The 27790-nt window shown below is 39.4% G+C and overlaps 1 protein-coding gene across 1 annotated transcript in view; it reads left to right on the top strand.

Moving 5' to 3' along the window:
- galnt9 (polypeptide N-acetylgalactosaminyltransferase 9) overlaps positions 1 to 23373 on the top strand; it is a 60105-nt gene extending 36732 nt beyond the window's left edge. The window contains exons 5-11 of the mRNA XM_060883634.1: positions 1 to 48; positions 1432 to 1549; positions 9597 to 9782; positions 11740 to 11877; positions 12764 to 12859; positions 18157 to 18324; positions 19663 to 23373. The exon at positions 1 to 48 is cut by the window's left edge and continues 150 nt beyond it. Of these exons, the coding sequence (XP_060739617.1) occupies positions 1 to 48; positions 1432 to 1549; positions 9597 to 9782; positions 11740 to 11877; positions 12764 to 12859; positions 18157 to 18324; positions 19663 to 19809 (901 nt within the window). The 3' untranslated portion in view covers positions 19810 to 23373. The remainder of the gene's footprint in view (positions 49 to 1431; positions 1550 to 9596; positions 9783 to 11739; positions 11878 to 12763; positions 12860 to 18156; positions 18325 to 19662) is intronic.
- The last annotated feature ends 4417 nt before the right edge of the window (positions 23374 to 27790 follow it).

Genomic DNA, 27790 nt, shown 5'->3' with positions numbered 1-27790 from the left:
TCCTCCTCAGGATTGGCTGGATAAAGGGGACGAGACCGCCCCCATCAGGTAAAAAACAACCGCTCTATAATCATTTATTTCAGTAACACAATCCACTGCTAAAACAAAATCACACTGTTCTCACACACTAGAGAAACTGATCAGTTAATGATACACATTTAAACATGATATTATAGACATATGTATTCAAATTCTTAGTTTCTTAGAGACGTGAAAATGTCAAACAGATTTCTGATCGTTTCTTATCTTCTGAATAGCTTTCTGTGTGTGTGTTTGTGTGTGTGTATGTGTGTGTATGTGTGTGTGTTTGTGTGTGTATGTGTGTGTATGTGTGTGTGTTTGTGTGTGTATGTTTGTGTATGTGTGTTTGTGTGTGTATGTTTTTGTATGTGTGTGTGTATGTATGTGTGTTTGTGTGTGTTTGTGTTTGTGTGTGTGTGTGTGTTTGTGTGTGTGTATGTGTGTGTTTGTGTTTGTGTGTGTGTGTTTGTGTGTATGTGTGTGTATGTGTGTGTGTTTGTGTGTGTATGTTTGTGTATGTGTGTTTGTGTGTGTGTGTGTTGTATGTGTGTGTTTTTGTGTGTGGGTGTATGTGTTTGTGTGTATGCATGTGTGTGTATGTGTATGTGTGTGTGTTCTGAGCATGTGTTTAATAATTCTGTGGCTAATGTTTTGCCGTCCCGCTGGTTGTTCCTGCTCGTCCGTCCCTCCCTTGGTATTAAATCTGCTGATTGGATTTTTATTTATTATTTATTTTTTTCTCAGCTTCCTCCCTGTCACTGCTAAACACTGTGTATGTCGTTGTGTGTGTATGCTGTCTTAAAGTGGACTTGTGTGGTTATCGCGGTGTATTTGGAGATGCTCGATGTCTCAGGTGTATCTCTTAGTTCCTCATTTTTAATAGCGTGCTGTGTACATTGTTATTATCACAGCATTTATATGCAGTTGTTTTTGCAGAAACAGGTTGAGTTTCACCTCGGGGTCTATAATGAGCGCTCAGAGACCAAATTCATACATACCTAGTGGACGTGAGACAGAGTTAGAGTCAGTGAGACAGAACTAGAGACAGTTTATAGTCAGGAAAATATAACGTTAGTGAGAAAGAGCTAGAAACAGTTAGAGTCAGTGAGATAATAAAGATAATAATAATAATAATAATAATAATAATAATAATAATAATAATAATAATAAGAATACTTCTTGTTGTTTCATGTATCTGTACATTTTTCACACTGATCTTTCTCTCTGCTTCACATCATAATGTTGAGATTCTTGTACTGTTGCATCTTTTTTATGGGGCTCAAATTTATTTTATTTTTATAGTCCCAATGTTCCAATCAGCTGTGCTCTGATAAAGAGGGATGATTAATCTCTCTCTCTCTCTTTCTCTCTCTCTCTCTCTCTCTCTCTCTCTCTCTCTCTCTTAATTAGAACTCCTGCGATGATTGGCTGCTCGTTCGTGGTGGATCGTGAGTATTTTGGAGACATCGGCCTCCTGGATCCAGGCATGGAGGTTTATGGAGGAGAGAATATTGAACTGGGGATGAGGGTGAGTGATGTCACACTCACCTTTTTTTATTAATGTCACATTTTCAACATAATACACAGGATGTATTTGTCCTCTTCACCTGTAAAGCTCACTGGAGGTTTAGACGGAAATCTATTCCTGTGATTAACATTCAGTCAGATGGAGCAGGGCACGTTGGCACACATGATCCTCATTGTAATTACAGATCAACTCTTGATCACATCACACCCACATTATTTATTCTACAAACATGCAACATTCAGATCCAAATATTTAATCACGTCCCTGCACTCGTCTTTTGTCTAGGGTTTAAATCTGAGACAGGAAAGGACATAGCAGGAAATGTGGTGCAGCCCACAGTGATCTACTTCTGCATGATGCTGATGTGATTAGATACTGATAGATGGACAGATAAATTCGTAAAAGTATGGATGGATAAAATGAAGGGTGATCAGATGGATGGATGGATGGATGAATGGATGGAAATAATTGGTGGATGTATTATTTGATTTATTGATGGATGGATGGATGGATGGATTTACATGATTAGTGGATGGATAGATGGATGGATTAGTGTGACCGATTAAGGGTGACAATAAGGACAGTAAGGACAGGAGAAGCATGAATGGATGGATGTGATGGATGGACAGATGTATGTATGTGATTTATGAATGGACAGATGTATGGATGGATGGATGGAGAAATAGAGGGATTGTTGGATATACATGATTAGCGGAGGGAAAGATGGATGGATTAGTGTGACAATGGCGTCCTGGTGTAAGGACAGAAATAGCATGAATGGAAGGATGAACAGATAAATTGTTTAAAAAAAAAAATGTTATTTAGAGTTGGAATAATGAATGGACAGGTGGATCTTTGGATGTGATTGGTGGATGGACAGATAGATAGATATGTTGGATGGACAGATGGCTAGGTGTGATTTTTGGATGGATGGATGAATGGATGGATGGATGGAGACACACACTGGTCTGTAGTTTGCTGACAGAAACTGTTCACATTCACCGTTACAATAAGTGACACTAATATCCATGAACTTCACTCATTCTTCACAGCTCCATCATCCAGGCTCTTTTAAAACGATGAGGCACCAGAGAGCTATTAATTAGAATGAAACAGAGAAACATGATGTGAAGTTAGCCGTTATGGCACAGGGTTATAAATAACCCCACTTACTGAATATGGTGTTATATTTAGATGTCACCTAAAATATTGTTTGTATCCATCAACACAACAAACTGCAAAACTCATTTTCTCTCAAATTTCATATTGATTATTGCTGCAGGGGTGTAATGAAGGCAGCGGGAGGTGAATGACAGACTTGGATAGAAGTAATTTTTGCAAATATAAATTATTTAGAGAGGAAAATTCAAAATGAGGACTAAACACCGCACAAATACTAACATGCAGTGTTTGGGTTTTGAGTACTGATTGTAGCCACTAAATCAGTAGATCAGTAAATCAGTAGATCAGTAAATCATTAGATCAGTAAATCAATAGATCAGTAAATCATTAGATCAGTAGATCATTAGATCAGTAAATCATTAGATCAGTAAATCAATAGATCAGTAAATCATTAGATCAGTAGATCAGTAAATCAGTAGATCAGTAAATCATTAGATCAGTAAATCATTAGATCAGTAAATCAGTAGATCAGTAAATCAGTAGATCATTAGATCAGTAGATCAGTAAATCGGTAGATCAGTAAATCATTAGATCAGTAGATCAGTAAATCAGTACATCAGTAAATCATTAGATCAGTAAATCAGTAGATCATTAGATCAGTAAATCAGTAGATCATTAGATCAGTAAATCAGTAGATCAGTAAATCAGTAAATCAGTAGATCAGTAAATCAGTAGATCAGTAAATCAGTAGATCATTAGATCAGTAGATCAGTAAATCAATAGATCAGTAAATCAATAGATCAGTAAATCAGTAGATCAGTAAATCAGTAGGTCATTAGATCAGTAGATCAGTAAATCATTAGATCAGTAAATCAGTAGATCAGTAAATCAATAGATCAGTAGATCATCAGATCAGTAGATCAGTAAATCAGTAGATCATTAGATCATTAGATCAGTAAATCAGTAGATCAGTAAATCAGTAGATCATTAGATCAGTAAATCAGTAGATCAGTAAGTAAGTAAATCACTCTGTTTAAGTTATTCAGAACAGAACAAACAGATAAACTCAGATGAATAAGATTTCTTTAAGAAACCATTCCAGAACTAGGGGTGTATCAAGACTGGATGTAGCAGAAAAAGAGGCTTTTACTCCATGTGGGCTTGAGGCAATGGTCAGATATGAAGCTTATATTAATCTGTGCATGTGGTGCTACATGAGACATTTACAGCATCATTTGTAACTGGCTGGTCAGGGTCACATATTTTAAATTAGGCTACTAGTTTTTCACATTATGAGAAGTTAAACCAAATAGCAAACTGAACTTTTGGTCATCCCAGGTGAGTCATCCCCGGGTCACGATCTTGCAATATCATGTACAACAATCTAATGTCCCCTTCGGTCACAGCTCACTATCTTGTGATAAAGACAATCGTCTGTCCTTTTCCTCACCTGTTGTTAATGTGACACACTCACGTCAGTTTCTCCTCTACAACTTCGTGTAAGAACAGTGAGACGATATGAACCTCAGCATTGGGAACGCAGTCTTTAACTGACACGCCAGGAAAGAACCAAGGTGACAGATGTTAATTGGGAACAAATGACAGACAGAAAGTTCACTGGCAGCATGTCTAAAGTTTAATTTGTGCTAAATATCAGAGAGTTAGGTTAAATCCTCCACAACATTTGCTTAATTCTGACATTAATTAGACAATGGCTTATTTTTTCCTGATGAAATGATATGAGCAGAAGAGACAGTTACGGCCTAGAAGAACATTCGGTGGAACGGCAGTGTATCTGTTTCCCATTATTTAGGCAAACACACACGTTAGCTCTGATGCTGGTGCTGTGAAGTAGAGGTTCATGTTTTAGCTCCTATCATCATCCTGAAACAGGTAACATGAACCTATTCTGGTAAAGACTGTAGTGTTATAATATGGTTATAACATGAAGTGCTTGGACCCCAATAACCGGTGCTTTATGTGATCCACAGCATATCTGTATCTTTATCTTTCTATCTCATTCACATGGACATGTATGACAGACACCACACACATATGGGTTTATAACATTGTTGATTTGGTGAAGTTTTCTGTAAGTAGACGTTTATTTAACATTAACACATATGGAAGGAGTCTCCAGTGTCAGTGCTTTATAACATTTAGAGGTTAAGATGTAATGCAAACAAACACACACATACACACACACACATACACAGAGTGTTTATTAATTATTTAACACATAATTAAATTAGACTGAAATGCGCTCATGATTATTTAATGTGTTGAACCTTTACCTTTATATGTTACTGATGATTTCTGCAGTTTATCTTCCACACACTGCTGTTTGCACAGATTCATGTTAAGAGATAACTAAAGGAAGGTTAAAGAGGTTTCTGTACAGAGATGTTATTATTGCGCTCAGGAGATTCCTTACGGTGTCTAGCATCATTATGTACACTACAGAATCCTCTCCAAGAGACTTTCAGCAAATTCTGCCTGTGCATGCATATATCTATTAAAGATGTTGGTTTGTTTGTATTGTCTGTGTGTGTGTGTGTGTGTGTGTGTGTGTGTGTGTGTGTGTGTGTGTGTGTGTGTGACATTACAAAGCCACTTCACTAAAAACAGAAATCATTTCTTTCATTCACTGTATACATTAGTTAAAGTGGATGTGTTTTATTGTCTAATGATGATCACGGAGGTTTCAGTGTGAAGTAAAAGAACTTTGTTATTTACGTATATTATAACAGCAGTGACGTGTCTGCATGTATCTCAGTATATCACGACAAATTATTGTTGTTATTATTAGTAGTATTTACTGTCATTCACTTAAATAAATAAATTCAGAAAGAGTTTATTTTAATTTCATTCATTATTTTTTAAGCCATAAATTGTGTAGTGCCTTTTACATTTTGTTTGCTCACAGAATATTTACTTGCATGATTAGTGTATTAGTGTATTAGTGTATTAGTGCCGGTCTTCTGATAAACAACACGTGTCTATTGGTTAGAACCTACCAAAAGGCACTCCAATTAATGATTGGTGAACCAGAGACAGAGTCATAGGATCACTGATGTACAGGTGGAGTGAAGGCTAGCTGTCTGGTCTGATCCCACAGAAGAGCTACTGCAGACCAAACTGCTGAAGAAGTGAATGTTGTCAGATCAGATCACAGCAGCACAGCTTTTTCAGCAGGATGATGCTCTCTGACTCACTGCAAACATTGTTCAGGCCAACTCCAGGCTGTCAGACTCCAAATTCCGCAGACCTCAGTCTGATCCAGCGTCTGTGGGACGTGCTGGTTAAGCAAGTCTAATCCACAGAGGCTCCATCTGATGTCAGACACCACAGCACACCATCAGAGGTCTGGTGGAGATCGAGTCAGAATATTAGGCAGGTGGTTTTAATGTTATGGGTGATTATCATATTACCTTTAGTTAGACTGCAACAGGACAATATTACAGTTTAAATATCTCCAATTAAGCAGATCATTAAACTCCTTCTAATTTCTCACTAATGAGTTTTTTCTACCTGTGTTCTGTCCTCCATGTTTGTTTTCTCCCCTCAAATGGAGGAAAAGAGGGAGGTCTTGGCATCACTCTGTGTTTTATAAAATGTTGCTCTTTTTTTCACCTTTCATAAGCTCCAGCGTGGAGAAAAATACCAGCGGCGATGGTTTTGAAGTTTCCTGTAGGACTGCATGTGCACTGGTGCATGAGGAACAAACAGCTCGTGTACAAGCAGCTTAGCTCTGAGATGCTTTATGGTGTGAATCCAGCTGCTCGTTTCTAAACCGTTTGAAGCCCTGTCTCATATCACACCAGGCACAGCATTTGTACACCAAACAATATAAAAAACATGTATTAGAAGTAGAAATGACCGATCAGTGTGCAGCGCTAAACCGTGACGCCGGCCTCGGCAGCTCTTAAACTTAAGCTCATTACCATTGTTGTGTTTTTCTTTCATCAATATTCACAGTGAAAAACCAACAGCACACATTCGGTCAATACTGATGAAGCATGGCTCTCTCACTGGACATATAAATCCATTAGTCATGCTTAATGAAGCAGGAGGTATTTATCCCATCGATCCATGCATGTGTTTTTCTCGCTAATCACATCATCACAGGGTCAGAGTGAGTGCTGCTAAATTATTCAGCCTCATAAATAACCACATCCTCACACACTGCTGTGGCAATGAATTAAATCAGTAATTCAATTAGTGCTTAAAATAAAAATAACTTTATTCAGTTCCATTTTATTTGTGTAGTACAGTATTTGTACAAAAGCAGCTTTACAGAAATATATAACTTCAGGAAAAAATCCCTGAGATGATATGAATAAGACTGAAAACTGAACCCATCCTCATCTGGGTGACACCAGAGAGTGGGATTATAAATCATTATAAACACTAAGAGTGGGATTATAAATAATTACAAACACTATTATGATTATAAATAATTACAAAACACTATAATGATTCATAATCCCACTGATAGTGGGATTATAAATCATTTTAAACACTAACAGTGGGATTATAATTTAAACACTGAGAGTGGGATTATAAATTAAACACTGATAGTGGGATTATTATAAATCATTATAAACACTAATAGTGGGATTATAAATCATTATAAACACCAGAAAGTGGAATTATAAATCATTATGAACAAAGAGAGTGGGATTATAAATCATTATAAACACTGAAAGTGGGATTGTAAATCATTATAAACACCAGAGAGTGGGATTATAAATTAAACACTGATAGTGGGATTATTATAAATCATTATAAACACTAACAGTGGGATTATAAATTAAACAATGATAGTGGGATTATAAATCATTATAAACAAAGAGAGTGAGATTATAAATCATTATAAACAAAGAGTGAGATTATAAATCATTATAAACACTGAAAGTGGGATTATAAATCATTATAAACACTGAGAGTGGGATTAGAAATCATTATAAACACTGATAGTGGGATTATTATAAATCATTATAAACACCAGAGAGTGTGATTATAAATCATTATAAACACCAGAGAGTGTGATTATAAATCATTATAAACACCAGAGAGTGTGATTATAAATCATTATAAACACTGAGTGGGATTATAAATCATAAACACAGAGAGTGGGATTATAAATCATTATAAACAAAGAGAGTGAGATTATAAATCATTATAAACACTGAAAGTGGGATTATAAATCATAAACACTGAGAGTGGGATCATAAATCATTATAAACACTGAAAGTGGGATTATAAATCATTATAAACACTGAGAGTGAGATTATAAATCATTATAAACACTGAAAGTGGGATTATAAATCATTATAAACACTGAGTGGGATTATAAATCATTATAAACACCAGAGAGTGTGATTATAAATCATTATAAACACTGAGTGGGATTATAAATCATTGTAAACAACAGAGAGTGGGATTATAAATCATTATAAACACTGAGAGTGGGATTATAAATCATAAACACAGAGAGTGGGATTATAAATCATTATAAACAAAGAGAGTGAGATTATAAATCATTATAAACACTGAAAGTGGGATTATAAATCATAAACACTGAGAGTGGGATTATAAATCATTATAAACACTGAAAGTGGGATTATAAATCATTATAAACACTGAGAGTGAGATTATAAATCATTATAAACACTGAAAGTGGGATTATAAATCATTATAAACACTGAGTGGGATTATAAATCATTATAAACAACAGAGAGTGGGATTATAAATCATTATAAACACTGAGAGTGGGATTATAAATCATTATAAACACTGAGTGGGATTATAAATCATTATAAACACCAGATAGTGGGATTATAAATCATTATAAACACTGAGAGTGAGATTATAAATCATTATAAACACCACAGAGTGTGATTATAAATCATTATAAACACCACAGAGTGTGATTATAAATCATTATAAACATTAGAGAGTGAGATTATAGATCATTATTATTCAAGTACTGTGTACATAGTTCACCTTATAGTTTGTGCATTCTGAGATGCTTTTTTCTCACCAATGTGCCTTTAATGTTAATTAAATAAAGTACATTTGTATTTAATAAAGTTACATGTTAATTTAATCTTATTCATGTCTTACACTGTTTACATGATTAACAGAAATTTAAAGAACGAATGCATTTCAGCAGCTCACACAGACTTAATTAACTAAGGAATAAACCAAGTTTAGTCCTTAGAGCTCTGAGTGCACATGCAATAAAACACACACACACTAATACACATACACAAACTCTCTCTCTCTCTCTCTCTCTCTCTCTCTCTCTCTCTCTCTCTCTCTCTCTCTCTCTCTCTCTGTCTTTACGCATTATTGGCTGACGGTTAAATGCACATTTGAGTGGATGCACCTTTCATTACATTAGATTTTTTCCTGTAATTAGATGGAGATTTATTACATTTAATCTACTGTTATTTATTTATGAGTAAGTTTCGGTCCACACTGAGAGAAAAGATCATGAAAGAGGGAGAGAGATAAAGTGGACCTCAATTATGATTCATTCAAAACAGAAGTCAGAGTACTCAGAGACCTGGGTCTGTGTGTGTGTGTGTGTGTGTGTGTGTGTGTGTGTGTGTGTGTGTGTGTGTGCTACATTTGTGAAAGAAGTGGCTCTTTCGGAACAGCTTTCCTTTTGGACACTCAGTCAGATAAGACCTGTCATTCCCATATCTCCAATTAAATACTCTAATCTGTCAGAGAGAATATTCTGATTGAAAGCTGCACTAAGTTTGCGCATCATAAGCATGGTGACATGTCTTTCATCTGAGGCCAGTATTGGGGCATTTACTACTTTAACCAGCACCTAAATCGTGACTGAATTATATCATGAATGTAATTCCTATGTTTGGTGATGTGTGTGTGTGTGTTTGTGTGTCTGTAGGTGTGGCAGTGTGGGGGCAGTATGGAGGTTTTGCCCTGTGCCCGAGTTGCTCACATAGAACGCACTAAGAAGCCCTACAACAATGACATTGACTACTACGCCAAGCGGAACGCCCTGAGGGCCGCTGAAGTCTGGATGGATGAGTTTAAATCCCATGTCTACATGGCCTGGAACATCCCAATGAATGTAAGTTCTAATGCTAACCTTCTGAACACTGCTAACAATGCGAGTTCTACTGACAGTGACGGTTAAGGCAGTGGTGGCTCCAGCTTGTTGATTAGAAGATCAGGGTTCATGCCCCAGCACCGCTGTCACTGCTCCAGGGTCACTGTGTCATGTCTGACCCCAACCTTTAAAGTTATAGATTCTATTCTATAAAATAAGGAATTCTGTTCTATTCTAAAATATAATGGGAGGTGAGGCTTTGTGTGTAAAAGACGAGTACTTAATTTTAGTTTTAGTTTAATTATAGTAATTATTATTGTTGTTGTTGTTGTTCTTCTTCTTCTTCTTGATATCATTTTTATTATTCTTTCTAATATTGGTGGAAGAAACCCAAAAAAGAAGAGTGTAATAGTGATTAGCATTACTTTGCATCAGTGCCATAATTCTCCACTGTGTTAACACAAGCCACTGACACTAACGACTGTAATTAAACTTCTCATGAGCCATGTAGCATCCAGGCTAATGAAGAAACAATGAGGGTCTCAGATGACTGACAACACACACACACATACACACCCACACACACACACACACGCACACACACACTGCTTTGCGTTATCTCTGCCTGACTAAAAATTTAACTCGTATAGCTAGCATGTGGGGGTCACGGTGTCTTAGTGGTTAGCACGTTCACCTCACACCTCCAGGGTTGGGGGTTCGATTCTCGCCTCCACCTTGTGTGTGTGGAGTTTGCATGTTCTCCCCGTGCCTCGGGGGTTTCCTCCGGGTACTCCGGTTTCCTCCCCCGGTCCAAAGACATGCATGGTAGGTTGATTGGCATCTCTGGAAAATTGTCCCTAGTGTGTGAGTGCGTGAGTGAGAGTGTGTGTGTGTGTGTGCCCTGTGATGGGTTGGCACTCCGTCCAGGGTGTATCCTGCCTTGATGCCCGATGACACCTGAGATAGGCACAGGCTCCCCGTGACCCGAGGTAGTTCAGATAAGCGGTAGAAGATGAATGAATGAATGAATGAATGAATGAGCTAGCATGCTAATAAAACAGAAAACCCTAATTATAGAATGTAACACCTCTATGTTATTCTAACCTGTTAGATAACTGACAACACACACACACACACACACATACACACAGAGTCAAGGAGACATGGTTTAAATTATCCATCACATTGTCCTCTTAGGGCCTTTTTACACCTGGTCACTTCACGTGTTTTCTCTGATCCGATATCTATCTGATTTGTTAAAACTGTTCCATTTACATTAGGCCACATAAACGCGTCTCTGCGAATCGGATATCGATCCGATCTTTCTACTCCCACCCAAAATGCTAATATATTTTACCTCATTTCCGGGGTAATTGAAACGGAACACGTTTTGGTGTATGTACTTAAATATACTTTTGTTTCTATATGTTTTACAAAGCTTTTGTTGGAGCAGTTAGAGCCTGCGTGTCGTCCATGTTGTTTGTTTCTGGCACGATGCACGACTCGTTGGGAGGAGTTTACGCTGACGTATGTGGCTTGAACAACCACATTCATTTACACCTGTCCAGTTTCATCTGAAACGCGTCCCAGACCTCCTCCTGAAGGGCTTTGTACCGTCGGATTTATACCGTCGGGCATTTAGACCTGGTCTTTTTACCGTCGGATAGCTATCTGATCACAGAACACGCATGAAGTGACCAGGTGTAAAAAGCCCCTTAATGTTTTCTGTCAGTTTCATTGAACGTATCATGATCTTTTTATGTCATCTGCCCGTTATGTCATGGCCTCTATACTGTTCCTGTTTCACTGAAATTGTCTCTATGTTTTATATTTACAGCTTTATCCAGAGCAACATTCATACTCACTGTAGGAATAGTTTCAGTCAAGGGGAAGATTCATTCATCTATATTTTATAATGTAATAGGGAGGTTCCTAAGCAGCGTATAAGACTTTTATTCACTATTATTCTACATTACAGAATCCTGGAGTGGATTTTGGAGACGTGTCAGAGCGAGTGGCCCTGAGGAACAGACTGAAGTGTAAGAGCTTTCGCTGGTACCTACAGCACGTTTACCCGGAGATGAGGATCTACAACAACACCATCACATATGGCGAGGTGAGAGCGGTAACACTCCACACAAAACAGTCCTTTAAAATAAACCCTCACATTCATCTAAAAGCCTGTCGTCTTTCCTTCTGACATAATCAATATACACGATTTGGAGGGAGATGAGACACAGCTCGTCTTTATCACAGGTGTCAGGGTGTAAAGTGAGCCACAAGCTCAGGCAGGTGTGTACCTGATTAGGTTTAATACCTGCTCCTGTTATTACAATAAAGTAATATCATAATTAACAGATGAGTGTATAAAAAACTGTACACAACCTTCTCTTAATGATTTGTGTATACACACACACACTCTCTGTACATCACTATAACATATTCATCACTGGTTTCCTTAGAAACACTTTCTGCTCCAGTTTCCTGCTAATGACATTAATGGCACGCTTATTCAATTCAAATGTGTGTGTGTGTGTGTGTGTGTGTGCATTCATAAACCACTGACATTTTACAGTTTTCACTTGTATTTATTTTAGCATTTATAGTTATGTGTTTTTTTTAAATATATCTACATTATAACTGGTATAACTGTGACGTAGCAAGTATTATTATGGGGCCAAGCACTAGTTTAAAAACACAAAGAAAATGTAAAGTTTTCTTCTTCTTCTTCTTCTTCTTCTTCTTCGTCTTCTTCTTCTTCTTCTTCTTCTTCTCAACCAAAGAATCTTAATAACGGTGTCAAAATCCTCCACAGTGTCTCAGACTCAATAATGATCCAAAACATTCTTCGATTTTTAAACCAACATGGCCGCCACATTCCAGTGAATTCTAATGAATTAATTAACCAGCCTACTTAAGCAAATATTTAAATGTTTGACTTTGCAGAACAGAATTACAGGATTGTCTACATTGTGTGTGTGTGTGTGTGTGTGTGTGTACAGGTGCGGAACAGTAAAGCGAGTGGTTATTGCCTGGATCAAGGCTCAGAGGATGATAACAGAGCGATACTTTACCCCTGTCACGGCATGTCGTCTCAGGTAACAATCCTCGACTCTGATTGTTCTGATATGTTATTAAGAGATGTGTGTGAGATTCACCAGTGTAAGGAGAAATGTGTGGAAGGTCAGAGGTAAAGGTGTGGAGGAGTTTACTGTGTCGTCCCAGTCACTCTCAGAGTGTGTGTGTCTGAGATCAGCTTTACTCTAAATGAGACGACCTCTGTGTGTTTATCACTCCACTACACTCCAGCTGGAGTCGCCATCACACCAGCAATTTCCTCTTTACTCTGCTGTTACACTGCTGCTGCTTCATTAGAGACATAACTTACTGAACACACACACACACACATTCTCTAGTCATCTTTCTGTCTCTCTGTGTCCACCTCTGTCTGCCTGTCTGTCTATCTGTCTGTCTGTCAGTGTTTGTCTCTCTCTCTTTCATGCTCTGTTTCCATCTTTTCTCTTTTAACATTTTTCTGCATCTTTGTCATTCTGCATCTCTGTTTGTCTCTGTCTCTTTCTTTCTGTCAGACTTTCAGCTTGTCACTTATTCTCTCTCTCTCTCTCTCTCTCTCTCTCTCTCTCTCTCTCTCTCAGTAATGGAAGTGTGTAATCCTCCCCAGGGGAAAAACTCCAGTTTAAGTGTATTCCTACACTGCATTATGATAATGATACAGCGTCATGTAATTTCTCTCTCTCTCTCTCTCTCTCTCTCTCTCTCTCTCTCTCTCTCTCTCTCTCTCTCTCTCTCTCTCTCTCTCTCTCTCTCTCTCTCTTTTAATGACAATGCAAATATTTCTCACTAAAACAAATACAAATCCTCTGACCTTGGTTTCATCTTATCATGTAGGAATATGGACAGAGAGATTATGGGGAGAAAATAAACCTGAGAGGGAAGTAGCAGAGATCATTTGATGCTCTTGTGAATGTACAGTACAGAGTCAGTACAGTACAGTATAGTACAGTACAGAGTCAGTACAGTACAGTACAGTACAGAGTCAGTACAGTATAGTACAGTACAGAGTCAGTACAGTACAGTACAGAGTCAGTACAGTACAGAGTCAGTACAGTACAGTACAGTACAGTACAGAGTCAGTACAGTATAGTACAGTACAGAGTCAGTACAGTACAGTACAGAGTCAGTACAGTACAGTACAGTACAGTATAGTACAGTACAGAGTCAGTACAGTACAGTACAGTACAGAGTCAGTACAGTACAGTACAGTACAGAGTCAGTACAGTACAGAGTCAGTACAGTACAGTACAGTACAGTACAGAGTCAGTACAGTACAGTACAGTACAGAGTCAGTACAGTACAGAGTCAGTACAGTACAGTACAGAGTCAGTACAGTACAGAGTCAGTACAGTACAGAGTCAGTACAGTACAGTATAGTACAGTACAGAGTCAGTACAGTACAGTACAGTACAGAGTCAGTACAGTACAGAGTCAGTACAGTACAGAGTCAGGTCAGTACAGTACAGTACAGAGTCAGTACAGTACAGAGTCAGTACAGTACAGTACAGAGCCAGTACAGTACAGAGTCAGTACAGTACAGAGTCAGTACAGTACAGTACAGTACAGAGTCAGTACAGTACAGAGTCAGTACAGTACAGTACAGTACAGAGTCAGTACAGTACAGAGTCAGTACAGTAAGGTACAGTACAGAGTCAGTACAGTACAGTACAGAGTCAGTACAGTACAGTACAGTACAGAGTCAGTACAGTACAGAGTCAGTACAGTACAGAGTCAGGTCAGTACAGTACAGAGTCAGTACAGTACAGAGTCAGTACAGTACAGTACAGTACAGAGTCAGTACAGTACAGTACAGAGTCAGTACAGTACGTACAGTACAGTATAGTACAGTACAGTACAGTACAGAGTCAGTACAGTACAGAGTCAGTACAGTACAGTACAGAGTCAGTACAGTACAGTACAGTACAGAGTCAGTACAGTACAGTACAGAGCCAGTACAGTACAGTACAGAGTCAGTACAGTACAGTACAGTACAGTACAGAGTCAGTACAGTACAGTACAGAGCCAGTACAGTACAGTACAGTACAGAGTCAGTACAGTACAGTACAGAGTCAGTACAGTACAGTACAGAGCCAGTACAGTACAGTACAGTACAGAGTCAGTACAGTACAGTACAGAGTCAGTACAGTACAGTACAGTACAGTACTGTTAGCTCATTTTGCTAATCTAATCAGCAAATGAAGTAAAGAACAAATTTGAGCACATGTGTTATGTTGATGTGTAATCACCTTTTCATGGTAGTTATTCTGGTGTTTTATATCACTGATCCTTGTTAGTAGTGAATTCAGATTAAGTAGTGGTGTGTTTGTGGGGATTATGTGAAGGTCATGATAACCCACCAGCTGATACAGTTAACCCCTTCATACCTTTAACACACCTGATACTCTGTCATTGTAACATCTCATCACTACAGCATGGTGACCACTGAACCCCTCACTGTTCCTCTTTAAACCTGCACACATGTTAGCAGAAGCTTTTCAGTCCTGATCGATTCCCCACAGCCGCTTTTTGTTTCAGCGTTTATGTCCATTTGCTCTGAGTGATTGTTTCTTTCTCCACAGAACACAATAGGATGAGCTAAATTTCCCATGGAGTGCCACCTGATCTTAGTGTCTGAACTACAATATTGTCTTTCATCTGAATTATTGAGCGCAGTACGGTGGCTGTACAGTAACGGAGTGGCTGTGCTTACTGATATTAATGTGGAAGTATGTAAGAGAGAAGCACTGCAGTGAGGAAGCCTGCAACAAACATGTACAAAGAGAACAGAGATGATGGCTGTGAAAGCTTGGGCTTAATCTGGGTTAGGATGTTTCTCTACAGAACATGTGGGAAAAATCTTTTTTCCTCTAATGGATTTACATCATAAATATAATAAAAGTGCATAATAACATTACATCATGAATACAATGTGAAAGATTGTCACCAATTTAAAGGTAAAGAGATGTGTGGTAGAGGGGTAAACATGGTAGAAGTAAGCATGGCTAAACTACACTGACTCAGGCTCGGGTTATAAATCCAGCCCTGCAGTAACACTTAATTCTACTTAAATAACAAAGTAAATGTAAATGTACTTAACAAAGAAAATGTTCCTATCACCATGGAAACATTTAGCTCACAACATGCTGCAGTGGGATTGTTTTATAACGGTGTACTGCTGAGGAAATGTCGATCAATTCAGTCTGATTTAATCCAACACAATTATTCTGAAAAGTTGCATTCAATACTTTACATTGTGAAGACTTTCAGATTGCCCTCTCAGTAAATGTCCTCTCAGTAAATGTACACTCAGTAAATGTCCTGTCAGTTAATGTCCTGTCAGTAAATGTCCTGTCAGTAAATGTACACTCACTTAATGTCCTCTCAGTAAATGTCCTCTCAGTAAATGTCCTCTCAGTAAATGAACACTCAGTAAATGTCCTGTCAGTTAATGTCCTGTCAGTAAATGTCCTGTCAGTAAATGTACACTCACTTAATGTCCTCTCAGTAAATGTCCTCTCAGTAAATGTCCTCTCAGTAAATGAACACTCAGTAAATGTCCTGTCAGTTAATGTCCTGTCAGTAAATGTACACTCACTTAATGTCCTCTCAGTAAATGTCCTCTCGGTAAATGTACACTCAGTAAATGTCCTCTCAGTAAATGTCCTCTCAGTAAATGTACACTCAGTAAATGTCCTGTCAGTTAATGTCCTGTCAGTAAATGTCCTGTCAGTAAATGTACACTCACTTAATGTCCTCTCAGTAAATGTCCTCTCGGTAAATGTACACTCAGTTAATGTCCTGTCAGTAAATGTCCTCTCAGTAAATGTACACTCAGTTAATGTCCTGTCAGTAAATGTCCTCTCAGTAAATGTCCTGTCAGTAAATGTCCTCTCGGTAAATGTACACTCAGTAAATGTCCTGTCAGTAAATGTCCTGTCAGTAAATGTCCTCTCGGTAAATGTCCTCTCAGTAAATGTCCTCTCAGTAAATGTACACTCAGTTAATGTCCTGTCAGTTAATGTCCTGTCAGTAAATGTCCTGTCAGTAAATGTCCTCTCAGTAAATGTCCTGTCAGTAAATGTCCTCTCAGTAAATGTCCTGTCAGTAAATGTCCTCTCAGTAAATGTCCTCTCAGTAAATGTCCTCTCAGTAATTGTCCTGTCAGTAAATGTCCTGTCAGTAAATGTCCTCTCAGTAAATGTCCTCTCAGTAAATGTACACTCAGTTAATGTCCTGTCAGTTAATGTCCTGTCAGTAAATGTCCTCTCGGTAAATGTCCTGTCAGTAAATGTCCTGTCAGTAAATGTCCTCTCAGTAAATGTACACTCAGTTAATGTCCTGTCAGTTAATGTCCTGTCAGTAAATGTCCTCTCGGTAAATGTACACTCAGTAAATGTCCTGTCAGTAAATGTCCTCTCAGTAAATGTCCTCTCAGTAAATGTACACTCAGTTAATGTCCTGTCAGTTAATGTCCTGTCAGTAAATGTCCTGTCAGTAAATGTCCTGTCAGTAAATGTCCTCTCAGTAATTGTCCTGTCAGTAAATGTCCTCTCAGTAAATGTCCTGTCAGTAAATGTCCTCTCAGTAAATGTCCTCTCAGTAAATGTCCTCTCAGTAATTGTCCTGTCAGTAAATGTCCTGTCAGTAAATGTCCTCTCAGTAAATGTCCTCTCAGTAAATGTACACTCAGTTAATGTCCTGTCAGTTAATGTCCTGTCAGTAAATGTCCTCTCGGTAAATGTCCTGTCAGTAAATGTCCTGTCAGTAAATGTCCTCTCAGTAAATGTACACTCAGTTAATGTCCTGTCAGTTAATGTCCTGTCAGTAAATGTCCTCTCGGTAAATGTACACTCAGTAAATGTCCTGTCAGTAAATGTCCTCTCAGTAAATGTCCTCTCAGTAAATGTACACTCAGTTAATGTCCTGTCAGTTAATGTCCTGTCAGTAAATGTCCTCTCAGTAAATGTCCTGTCAGTAAATGTCCTCTCAGTAATTGTCCTGTCAGTAAATGGTCAGGATCGGAGCGTCCACTAGACGGTTGTTAATGTGATGGATGCTGTGTTGATGATGACAATCAATATGTACAGTCACTAATTACCTCCTTGGGGATAAATAAAAGTTCATTTAATTCAGTAATGAATCTGAAGCTCTGAGCCTGACGGCTGCATGAGCGTCACAATGGAATGTTGTTTGTTTTTATTTTATTTGATTTTATTTTATCCTATTTTTAAGTTGTTTGATATAGAAACTGCCTCAGATCAAATCATATTTTTGTTTAACCATCAGGAGGTTGATATGTTTGTCTGATTTCCTCTCTCAGCTGGCTCGGTATTCTACAGAAGGTCTCCTGCAGTTAGGACCCTTGGGCTCCACCACGTTTCTACCAGACACCAAGTGCCTGATTGATGACGGACGGGGTCGAACTCCCACCTTAAAGAAATGTGACGCAGTGTCACGATCCTCACAGAGACTTTGGGATTTCACACAGGTACAGTGACTTACTGACTGGGTGACTTTACATCTGTAATATCCTTCTAATGTTCTGCACAGTTTTAGGGCCAAATGGGACTTTAATATGTCTGAAAAATATCAGGTTGTGTTACTTTTATTAAAATGAGATCACTATACGAAGTAGAACTGTATTATAAATGAATTGCGTGTTAAAATAACATATTTATTTGCAAAGTTATACTGAAAAGTAGTTAAATAGAAATAAAATAAAAATAAAAAAAAATTAAACAATTAAAATTAAAATAAAACAATTAAATTACTTTGGATTTGATTATCCAGGTCAGCTGACTAGATTAAAAACAGTGTACCGCAATATTCTAATAATGTGATATTTATTTACTTTCATATTGTCCACTCTTAAAAATGAAGATGAGACAGATTACAGACAGACAGACAGACAGAGCTGGAGACAGACACGTGCAAAGAGACAGACAGAAGTCCAGACACACAGACAGACAGATAGGAAGGCAGACAGACAGACAGACAGATAGGAAGGCAGACAGACAGATAGGAAGGCAGACAGACAGACAGATAGGAAGGCATACAGACAGACAGACAGATAGGAAGGCAGACAGACAGATAGGAAGGCAGACAGACAGATAGGAAGGCAGACAGACAGACAGACAGATAGGAAGGCATACAGACAGACAGATAGGAACGCAGACAGACAGACAGGAAGGCAGACAGACAGATAGAAAGGCAGACAGACAGACAGACAGATAGGAACGCAGACAGACAGACAGGAAGGCAGACAGACAGATAGGAAGGCAGACAGACAGATAGGAACACAGACAGACAGATAGGAACGCAGACAGACAGATAGGAAGGCAGACAGACAGATAGGAACGCAGACAGACAAATAGGAAGGCAGACAGACAGATAGGAACGCAGACAGACAGACAGGAACGCAGACAGACAGACAGACAGACAGATAGGAAGGCAGACAGACAGACAGACATTGATAGAAGACACAGGCCGACAGATACAGACAGAAAGGCAGACAGACAGACAGATAGGAAGGCAGACAGACAGATAGGAACACAGACAGACAGATAGGAACGCAGACAGACAGATAGGAAGGCAGACAGACAGATAGGAACGCAGACAGACAGACAGGAACGCAGACAGACAGACAGACAGACAGACAGATAGGAACGCAGACAGACAGACAGAAAGGCAGACAGACAGACAGAAATGCGAACAGAGGAGACACTGGCAGAGAGACAGAAAATCACAAAGACTGAACAATCAATAGAAAGATAGAAAATGTTCAGACTGAACACAGATAAATGTTTTGACACTTTATATTTTTCAGAACGGGCCGATCATAAACAGAGACACTGGTCGCTGTCTGGAAGTGGAGATGTCTAAAGAAGCCAGTTTTGGCCTGCGGTTGGTTATGCAGCGCTGCTCAGGACAGAAGTGGATGATACGGAACTGGATTAAACACCCGAGACACTGAGGGAGCTGAACAACACACTGCCTCCTCTCTGTGTCTGTGTGATGGACTGATGCCCCAGCATCACGTCACGGCGGCGTGTGTGTGTGTGTGTGTGTGTGTGTGTGTGTGTGTGTGTGCTCGGCCCAGACTCAGGCTGAGACACTGTTCTATCAGCAGGCCGTCCAGACGGGACATAAAGACATAAAAATGATGATATTTAGGAGTTGAGGGTTGAACAGGACGCTCTGGAGGAACACACATTGTTTGCACAACCAGTATTTCCAAACAGACTGCTGCTGGAGTTAGTGATACCTGAACTACTGGTACAGACTTACACACTCAAACACACAACAAACACTCAAATTACAAACACTCATCTCATCTGTTCATTTCTAACCATTTCTGTTTTCAGCTCCTCTCCGTCTGCCCTTGGGTCTGTGCTTCAGTCTTGTATCATGATATCATCAGCTGTTCAATGAGGGATCAAGTCACATCACTGTTTAACACAAACACCAGCTGACACACACACAACACACACAACACACACACACAACACAAAATCATGCCAGCACTGATTCTCACTGATCCAGTGTAACCCCTGACACTAGCAACCAACACACAACGATTCTATGTTGTGTGTGTGTGTGTGTGTGTGTGTGTGTGTGTGTGTGTGTGTGTGTGTGTGTGAGACACTGAGCCATCATTCTGCTGAGAAAAAAGATTTTAATTTGCTTTTGAACCGTAGCTGTGATACAGTAAAGCGACAAATCCACCTGATTGACTCCAGAGAATTCTAATCTTATACTCGAGGTTCCAATTTTGAAATAATTTGGTCTTTATTTAAAGCACTATGCAAATTAAATAAAATTACAGCTAATCAAAGCTTAGGCCTTGTTCAACTGCAGTCATCACACAGAATCAAATCATCCAGTGAAATGAATAATGACAGTTTGGGGAAAAGTCTTTTTCTTTATCTCCAACTAAATCCTATCTCTGTCCTCTATGCTGCGTCCCAATTCACCCGCTATTCATCCTAAATAGTGTCAGAGTTCACAATTAGTGTGTCCTTAATCATAGTGTGTAGAATTGAGTAACCGTTAGTACATGATGGTTTACTGTCTCCAGCAGAGCCAGAGTTCAGCAGCGTTTATCCCTGGACTCTTTTTCAGCTAATATTACCCATAGTTCCTTGCACCATGGAGGAGAAGTGGGTCAAATTTAACCTGCAAACATAATGGAAATGTGGGAAATTAAATCAGATGAATGGTAAATAATATTATATAGTAAAAGTGTACTATATAGTAAGGAATAATGAATGAAGAAAAGCTGAAGAAAAAGAGTTCAGACTTTTAGTGTATCGTGTCAGTAGAAGGACTGGAATAGAACGTGTTTAAACATAATCAGAGAAACTACAATTATAACATCCTTCATCAGTGTTGTGTCTGATGATGGACAAGATGACTCATGGGCCATTTTTTTATTACTGGTTAATCCACAAAATGTGACAGTGATGTGTAATTAGCATGAACACAAGGCAGCACTGTGGCACCGAGGGCCTTTTACACAAGAACCTTGTACCACTGAGAACCGACATCTAGTCCAGCTGAAGACTGACGATGTCCAAACACACACTAACACTGTAGCACTAGTACATATAAGTGACGTGACATACGGCTAAGTACGGTAACCCAGACTCAGAATTCGTTCTCTGCGTTTAACCCATCCAAAGTGCACACACACACACCGTGAACACACACACACACACCGTGAACACATTTATGCTGCGCCGCCCGGGGAGCAGTCGGGGGGGTTCGGTGCATTGCTCAAGGGCACCTCAGTCGTGGTATTGCCGGCCCAAGACTCGAACCCACAACCTTGTGGTTAGGATACAAACTCTCTAAGCCACGACTAATAAACAGTAAAACACACACACACACACACACACACACACACACACAGCATCGCTGTCTATCACTGTAATTACAAACAGAATGTAAACATCATTATTATTAGCACCAGCTCATCCCACATGTGTGAAACCTGCTGAGATTTGTTGTTACTCCTCCGTTCTCTTAAATCTGTTGAAGAACAGGAATAAAGCTGAACTGTAACACAGCCAAGTCTTAAAAGCTTTTACACCTCACATCAACAATTTAACTTCCTTTAATGAAACAGTGTTCATTTAAATTTCCTGTTTAACTATCATTCACTTGACCGTTTAAATTCTACATTAACTAGCAAAAAGGTTTCCTACACTGGGTCGTGTTATTATTGGGCTACAGCTCCGTTATGCTCTCGTCTCATTCATCCGTCCTGCCGTATCTATCGATATATTCTCCCTAAACGTAGTTGTTCTTCTGGGACGTGATCTCTAGTTTTGCTCTGCAGTGACATCACAATGCAGTTTGCACCTTTGCTAATTAGAAGATCACATGATTTATGCGTTAACTGCTTTACTCTTATAGTTCTATCACAAGCCTCAAAGCTGGCACGTTTTGTCTGACCAGTTACGTGTGGTACAACTGGACATCTGTATAAATCATTTCATCATTTTTTTTGGCCCATGATTTTGAGGCGCTGGGTAACGTTTTAAAACACGGCACCTTTTGTAGTGACAAGAAACCAATCAGTTGCTGAGGTTTTCGAGTCTCCTACATCCACATCATCAGCAGAAAATACGTCAAACATTCTAAACTCCACTAAATATATGCAGGCATAACACCAGCATGTCCACACCATCCTCCTCCTCCTCCTATTCCTCTTCCTCCTCCGCCTCCACACATCAGCCGCGCAAGCGTTAACACGTAGAGACGCTCGTGACAGGACGGACTGCAGATATAGTCTTTATTGGGGGTGCAGGTTAAAACGAATACTCTTTTATTTCCCCATCGATATTAGGGACTCTAAAGCACTTAAGATAAATAATTTGTTCTGTGTGTCTTCACCCTGTCATGAGTTGCTCTAGCCTTTTTATTCGTGTCATCACACAACTGCAATAATCGTGTGGGTCAGTGACGGGGTTGACGTGACGTGTGGTTCACACTCTCAATATTACACCAGACAGAAGTATGTGGCAGCACGACACGTGGACGGAGAAGGACAGGAGTATAAACAGTGTATTAGTGTGTTTCCTGTGATAATTATTGCATTAGTTACAGACTATACACTTGTTTACTCACCTTGAAGTGCTAATCTGTGACAAAACATTTACACAGTAGATCAGCTGCATTCTTTCATTCTGAGAAAAGAGGCACTAATAACAATCAGCAAGCTTATGAATCTTCATACAAGCTTAATTTCACACATTTCACACTGCAGTAGATGCAGGCGAACGTGTAGGAATTCTCCGGATGGAGCGTTAACCGGTTTACAGTTTTCATTTTACTCCAATGTTTCAGTCCTGTGAACAGATTTAAAGACTGTGATCATCACAATGGAGAAGCTCGAGCTTGTAAAATATTTTGAGGTTGTTAATAGAATTTAAACTTGTAAAGGGATATTTACAATAATTATTTAAGCTCAGATAAAGGTTTTTATAACAATGGGAAGAGATTTAGAGCTTGTACAAAGTTCAGAATTATGATCTTGGGCTTGTGAAATGATTATAAATGTATTAAAACCTGCAGTCGTTTTTAAACCTCTGTGTAAATGTCATTTGTTTTCCTGCATCCACATGAGTGAAGAGATGACGGACTGGTGGAGTCTTAACATACACACGTCTCTGCTTTGTCTTATGGGTTTATGTCCTAATGACAAGTCAACACTGTCCAATCAGAAATGAGTCCTGTGGATGTGGATGGGTTCCTTCACACAACCAGGTCAGTTTAACTACTCAGGTGAGATTATAGTTCAGCTATTAAACTACTTATCTAATACAGTTAGTTAAGGTGAAATCTACAGAATATTAAACACACAAGTCGACCTTTCAAGCTCTCAGACACACCAGCAGGACCAGGTGAAGCCTCACAGTGTAGGACTGGTTCCTCACACTGCAACACAGTAATGAAGGAGCTGTTCCTCACACAGGACATTAGAAACATCGGTGTTCCTCACACAGAGAATCAGTAATGTAGCTGCTGTTCTTCACTCCAGTGATGGAGGTCCAGATCCAACTCACTCTCTCACTCATTATCTACCGCTTATCCGAACTACCTCGGGTCACGGGGAGCCTGTGACTATCTCAGGCTCAAGGCAGGATACACCCTGGACGGAGTGCCAACCCATCACAGGGCACACACACACACACACACTCTCATTCACTCACACACTCACACACTACGGACAATTTTCCAGAGATGCCAATCAACCTACCATGCATGTCTTTGGACCGGGGGAGGAAACCGGAGTACCCGGAGGAAACCCCCGAGGCACGGGGAGAACATGCAAACTCCACACACACAAGGTGGAGGCGGGAATCGAACCCCCAACCCTGGAGGTGTGAGGCGAACGTGCTAACCACTAAGCCACCGTGACCCCCGATCCAACTAAAGTGTGTAATTTAATCGTCTGTATTTCATACCAGTGATGATCAAATATCACTCAGTGTGTACTTTACAAAACAGATGCTTCTGCTTATGTCCTGCTCTCTGTGTGTGTGTGTGTGTGTGTGTGTGAACATATTTATGCTTTAGCTGACTAAATGTCATGCTGCCGCCGCCGTGAAATGGCCACTGTGAATTATGCAAATTAGCTCTGCCAAGGTCATCCAATCAGTTCGGGTTCTTTCCGCATCATGAGAAGTGACAGATGTAACGGCTCCGTCTCGGAACGCCAACCAAAGTAAAACGCTGATGTCTTTGATGTGAATAAAAAAAATAAGAAACGATGTTTCTCACTTTATTCTGTCCAGTGCTGCACTTTTCTGGTGTCTTTACTTTATGTCAGCTTGTTTAACACATCAGTCAGGGTGAAAATAATGTCTCCTTAAGTCCAGATTTAGGTGAAGCACAGATGGTGGTCTGGATCCCTGCAGTCTTGCAGAAGAAGATCCACTTCACTGAGCCACGGTATTCTGCGTATAGTGTGACGTCTGGAGCTGATCTTCACTCGCATCCCAACATTAATCAAGTAACACTCTGAATTTTATCTTAACCTTTTCTTACACATCTTCATCTAAAAAAGTCAGCGTTAAGCCGTATTTCTGTTGGTGTTCTGAGTAAAGTGTGAGTGTGAGTGACGCTGATTAAACAACTGTCACTGAGAACAGCTCACTAAAGACAGGCAGGTGTTCACTGTGTGTTCACCACAACACTACATTTAATCTAAAGGTGTTGATTTGTTTTCTATAATACAGTAACACCGGTTTATGTTAATGACACCTTATCGTTTTTATAGAACCTTATCAGAATGTACAGGAGCTCTCCTGGGGTGTGAACACACAACCATCAGCTGCTAGAAAACCATAGCATCTGGAGAACTGGTCTGTAGTCATTGTGCAGTGATCTGTGGCTTTTGATAGGAGCTTATTATTAGGAGTGTAATAAATAATAAAATGCAAGTAGAAGATTAATAGCAGAGGATTGATAAATCATTAAGACCACAGGTGTAGAACAAAGTGAGCTGCAGTGAGGTCACTGATCACACCAGCTGCTCGATAGACCTTTTATCTGCTCATGCAGTTTGTGTGATTAATTGTGTGATTGTGATTAATTGTGTGATTGTGTAATTTAGGCTTTTCATGGTCACCTAGACTGCATTGAGCAGACACCCAAATTAACTTACTTAAACTTACATCTCAGTTTATGCAACAGAGCCGTTGAGGGTTAACGACTTTACTCGAGAGCTTTGAGCTCACATCTTCATGTGTGAAGCACTGAGGTCTTGGTGTCAGACCCCACAGCACACCATCAGAGGTCCGGTGTAGTCTGTGCCTCAGAGTCAGAGCTGGTATTGAAGCAGAAGAAGGAAGTAAACCATGTTAGTCAGGGGTTTAATGTTCCTGATGATGGGTGTAGTAGTAAATATATTTTGTAGTACTTTTGTAGGGTTTCACAATAAATTGTGCTGCTTCAGGGTTAAAAAGATCAAGAAAGTGGAGAAGGTGAGAATGTCTTCACTACCGCATTGAGGACACACGTTTACTCCTCCTCACATCCTCACGTTATCACTGCTTCCATTTTAACACCTCAACAACGTGACATTCAAACTCTGCTGTCATTGTCTGTTAATAACACACTCCTTTAGCATTAACACAAAACATGGAGAGGACGCGCCGTCCTGAACACGCCGTTCGTCTCTGTGCTATGAAGGACAGACGAAGGACAGACTGGAGTGCGGCGGCTCTTTACTAAAGCAGAATGAAACAGATTTCTATTCACTTCAACGATGAGGTTTCATTATAGACTCTTACTCTTAGAGTCTTCTGCAGTGTTGTGTTCCTTCACTCAAGGTTGTTTCTCTACAATATACAATATTGTGGGCTGGAATATAAACAGAGTCTCACTTTAACCTGCTCACGCTGAAGGTTTAGCAGGGAAAATATTTACCTGATTGTTCATCGTGAACGTGAAATGCATATGCTGATGTCATAGTAATGAAGTATTCAGATTATTTTATCAGCATCAGAAATGGCCTTAGTTTTCTCCTCTTTTCTGGCTCCGCCCTGAACACACCCACTGACCACGCCCACTGTCCATTAAACTAACCTCACTGATTAGTCAATAATTTACACTTTCTCTTCATTTCTGAAATTCAGCTCTTGTTTTTGAACTGAAAGGTCAGCCATTTAAAACATGTAAAACACACACACACACACACACAAATATACTCTCTCACACACACACACATATACTCTCTCTCTCTCACACACACACACACAATTTATACAAGACATTTTTTCATCCAAGTTACACATCAGATTTCTCTTCATACAGAATGAAGTGTGATCACATGACCATCCAGATTCATGTAACAAACATCCAGGTGTTCAGTCATGTCATCCACCTTCATGTGCACGAGTCAGAGGAGATTTAATAGTGTTTTAAACTTTCACACTTACAATCACTTTCAGTTTATCTGCTGACCGGTTTGGTTTATTTTCTTACTGCATGTGATTCAATAAACCAAAAAAAAACAAAAAAAAAACAAATATTAAACGAACATTAACCAAACATCAGATTCATGAAGATCACCTGAGGATGGAGAGCTGGCCTTTCAACATATTATTAGATAGTTAATGATATTATATCAGAATTCTTTTTTTATATATAGAATTATATTAATTATAAGTGAGTGTCAGAGCTCTAGAACGTTTGAGGATGTGAGGTTTCTTCAGTGCTTCAGCTCTGTCCTCTGGTTCACTTTGCCAAGGAAAAATGTCACCCAACACACTGATATACATCATGATGGCTTCACTACATACAACACAGCTGTATCGACTCCACATCGAATCTAATCCAGCAACGCTTCAGGGTTCATTTGAACCTTTCCAAAGTGATTATGGTGTTTTCACCTTAACAAATAATCCAGGAGGAAGAGTTAAAGGGTTGGATTCCCCCGAACTAACCATTGTGATGTGGTGTGAAAGCTCCTGATGTTTCCTCTTCTCCTGATCCATGTCTGTAATTACTGATGCAGAAGTGAATCTCTTCATCCCACAAACATCAGGATCGTGTTCTCTAACAGATTCATCTCTCCTCCAACCTGAGCGAGCTGCGGTGGGAAACGAGCGTTGTGTTGGAGCGTAATAGTCAAGTCCCACTCCAGCGCTCTCGAGCGAATGAAAAGTCAATACTCATTTTCTTCTGGTCAAAAACTCAAACCCGGAACAGGCCGCGTGAAATAAGTGCCTCGTGTCGCATGGGAGGGCCGACGGGCCGTAAAGCGAAGGAGAAAGAGAAGAGAAGAGAAGAGAAGAGACAGGGCAACGTTACACTCTCAATGCTCTCTAATCGAGTTCTTCTATCATTAGTGTTAATAGTAAACTAATTTTATTTAACGCAGCGTGTTCTGATTATTCCTCAACAGCCGTGATTTATTCTGGATCAGCGACATTAATCCTCAC

This window comes from Tachysurus vachellii, chromosome 12 (assembly GCF_030014155.1).
Source record: "Tachysurus vachellii isolate PV-2020 chromosome 12, HZAU_Pvac_v1, whole genome shotgun sequence".
Lineage (NCBI taxonomy): Eukaryota > Metazoa > Chordata > Actinopteri > Siluriformes > Bagridae > Tachysurus > Tachysurus vachellii.
The sequence above is the reverse complement of the archived record's forward strand: the minus strand, read 5'-3'. Positions and strand labels throughout refer to the sequence as shown.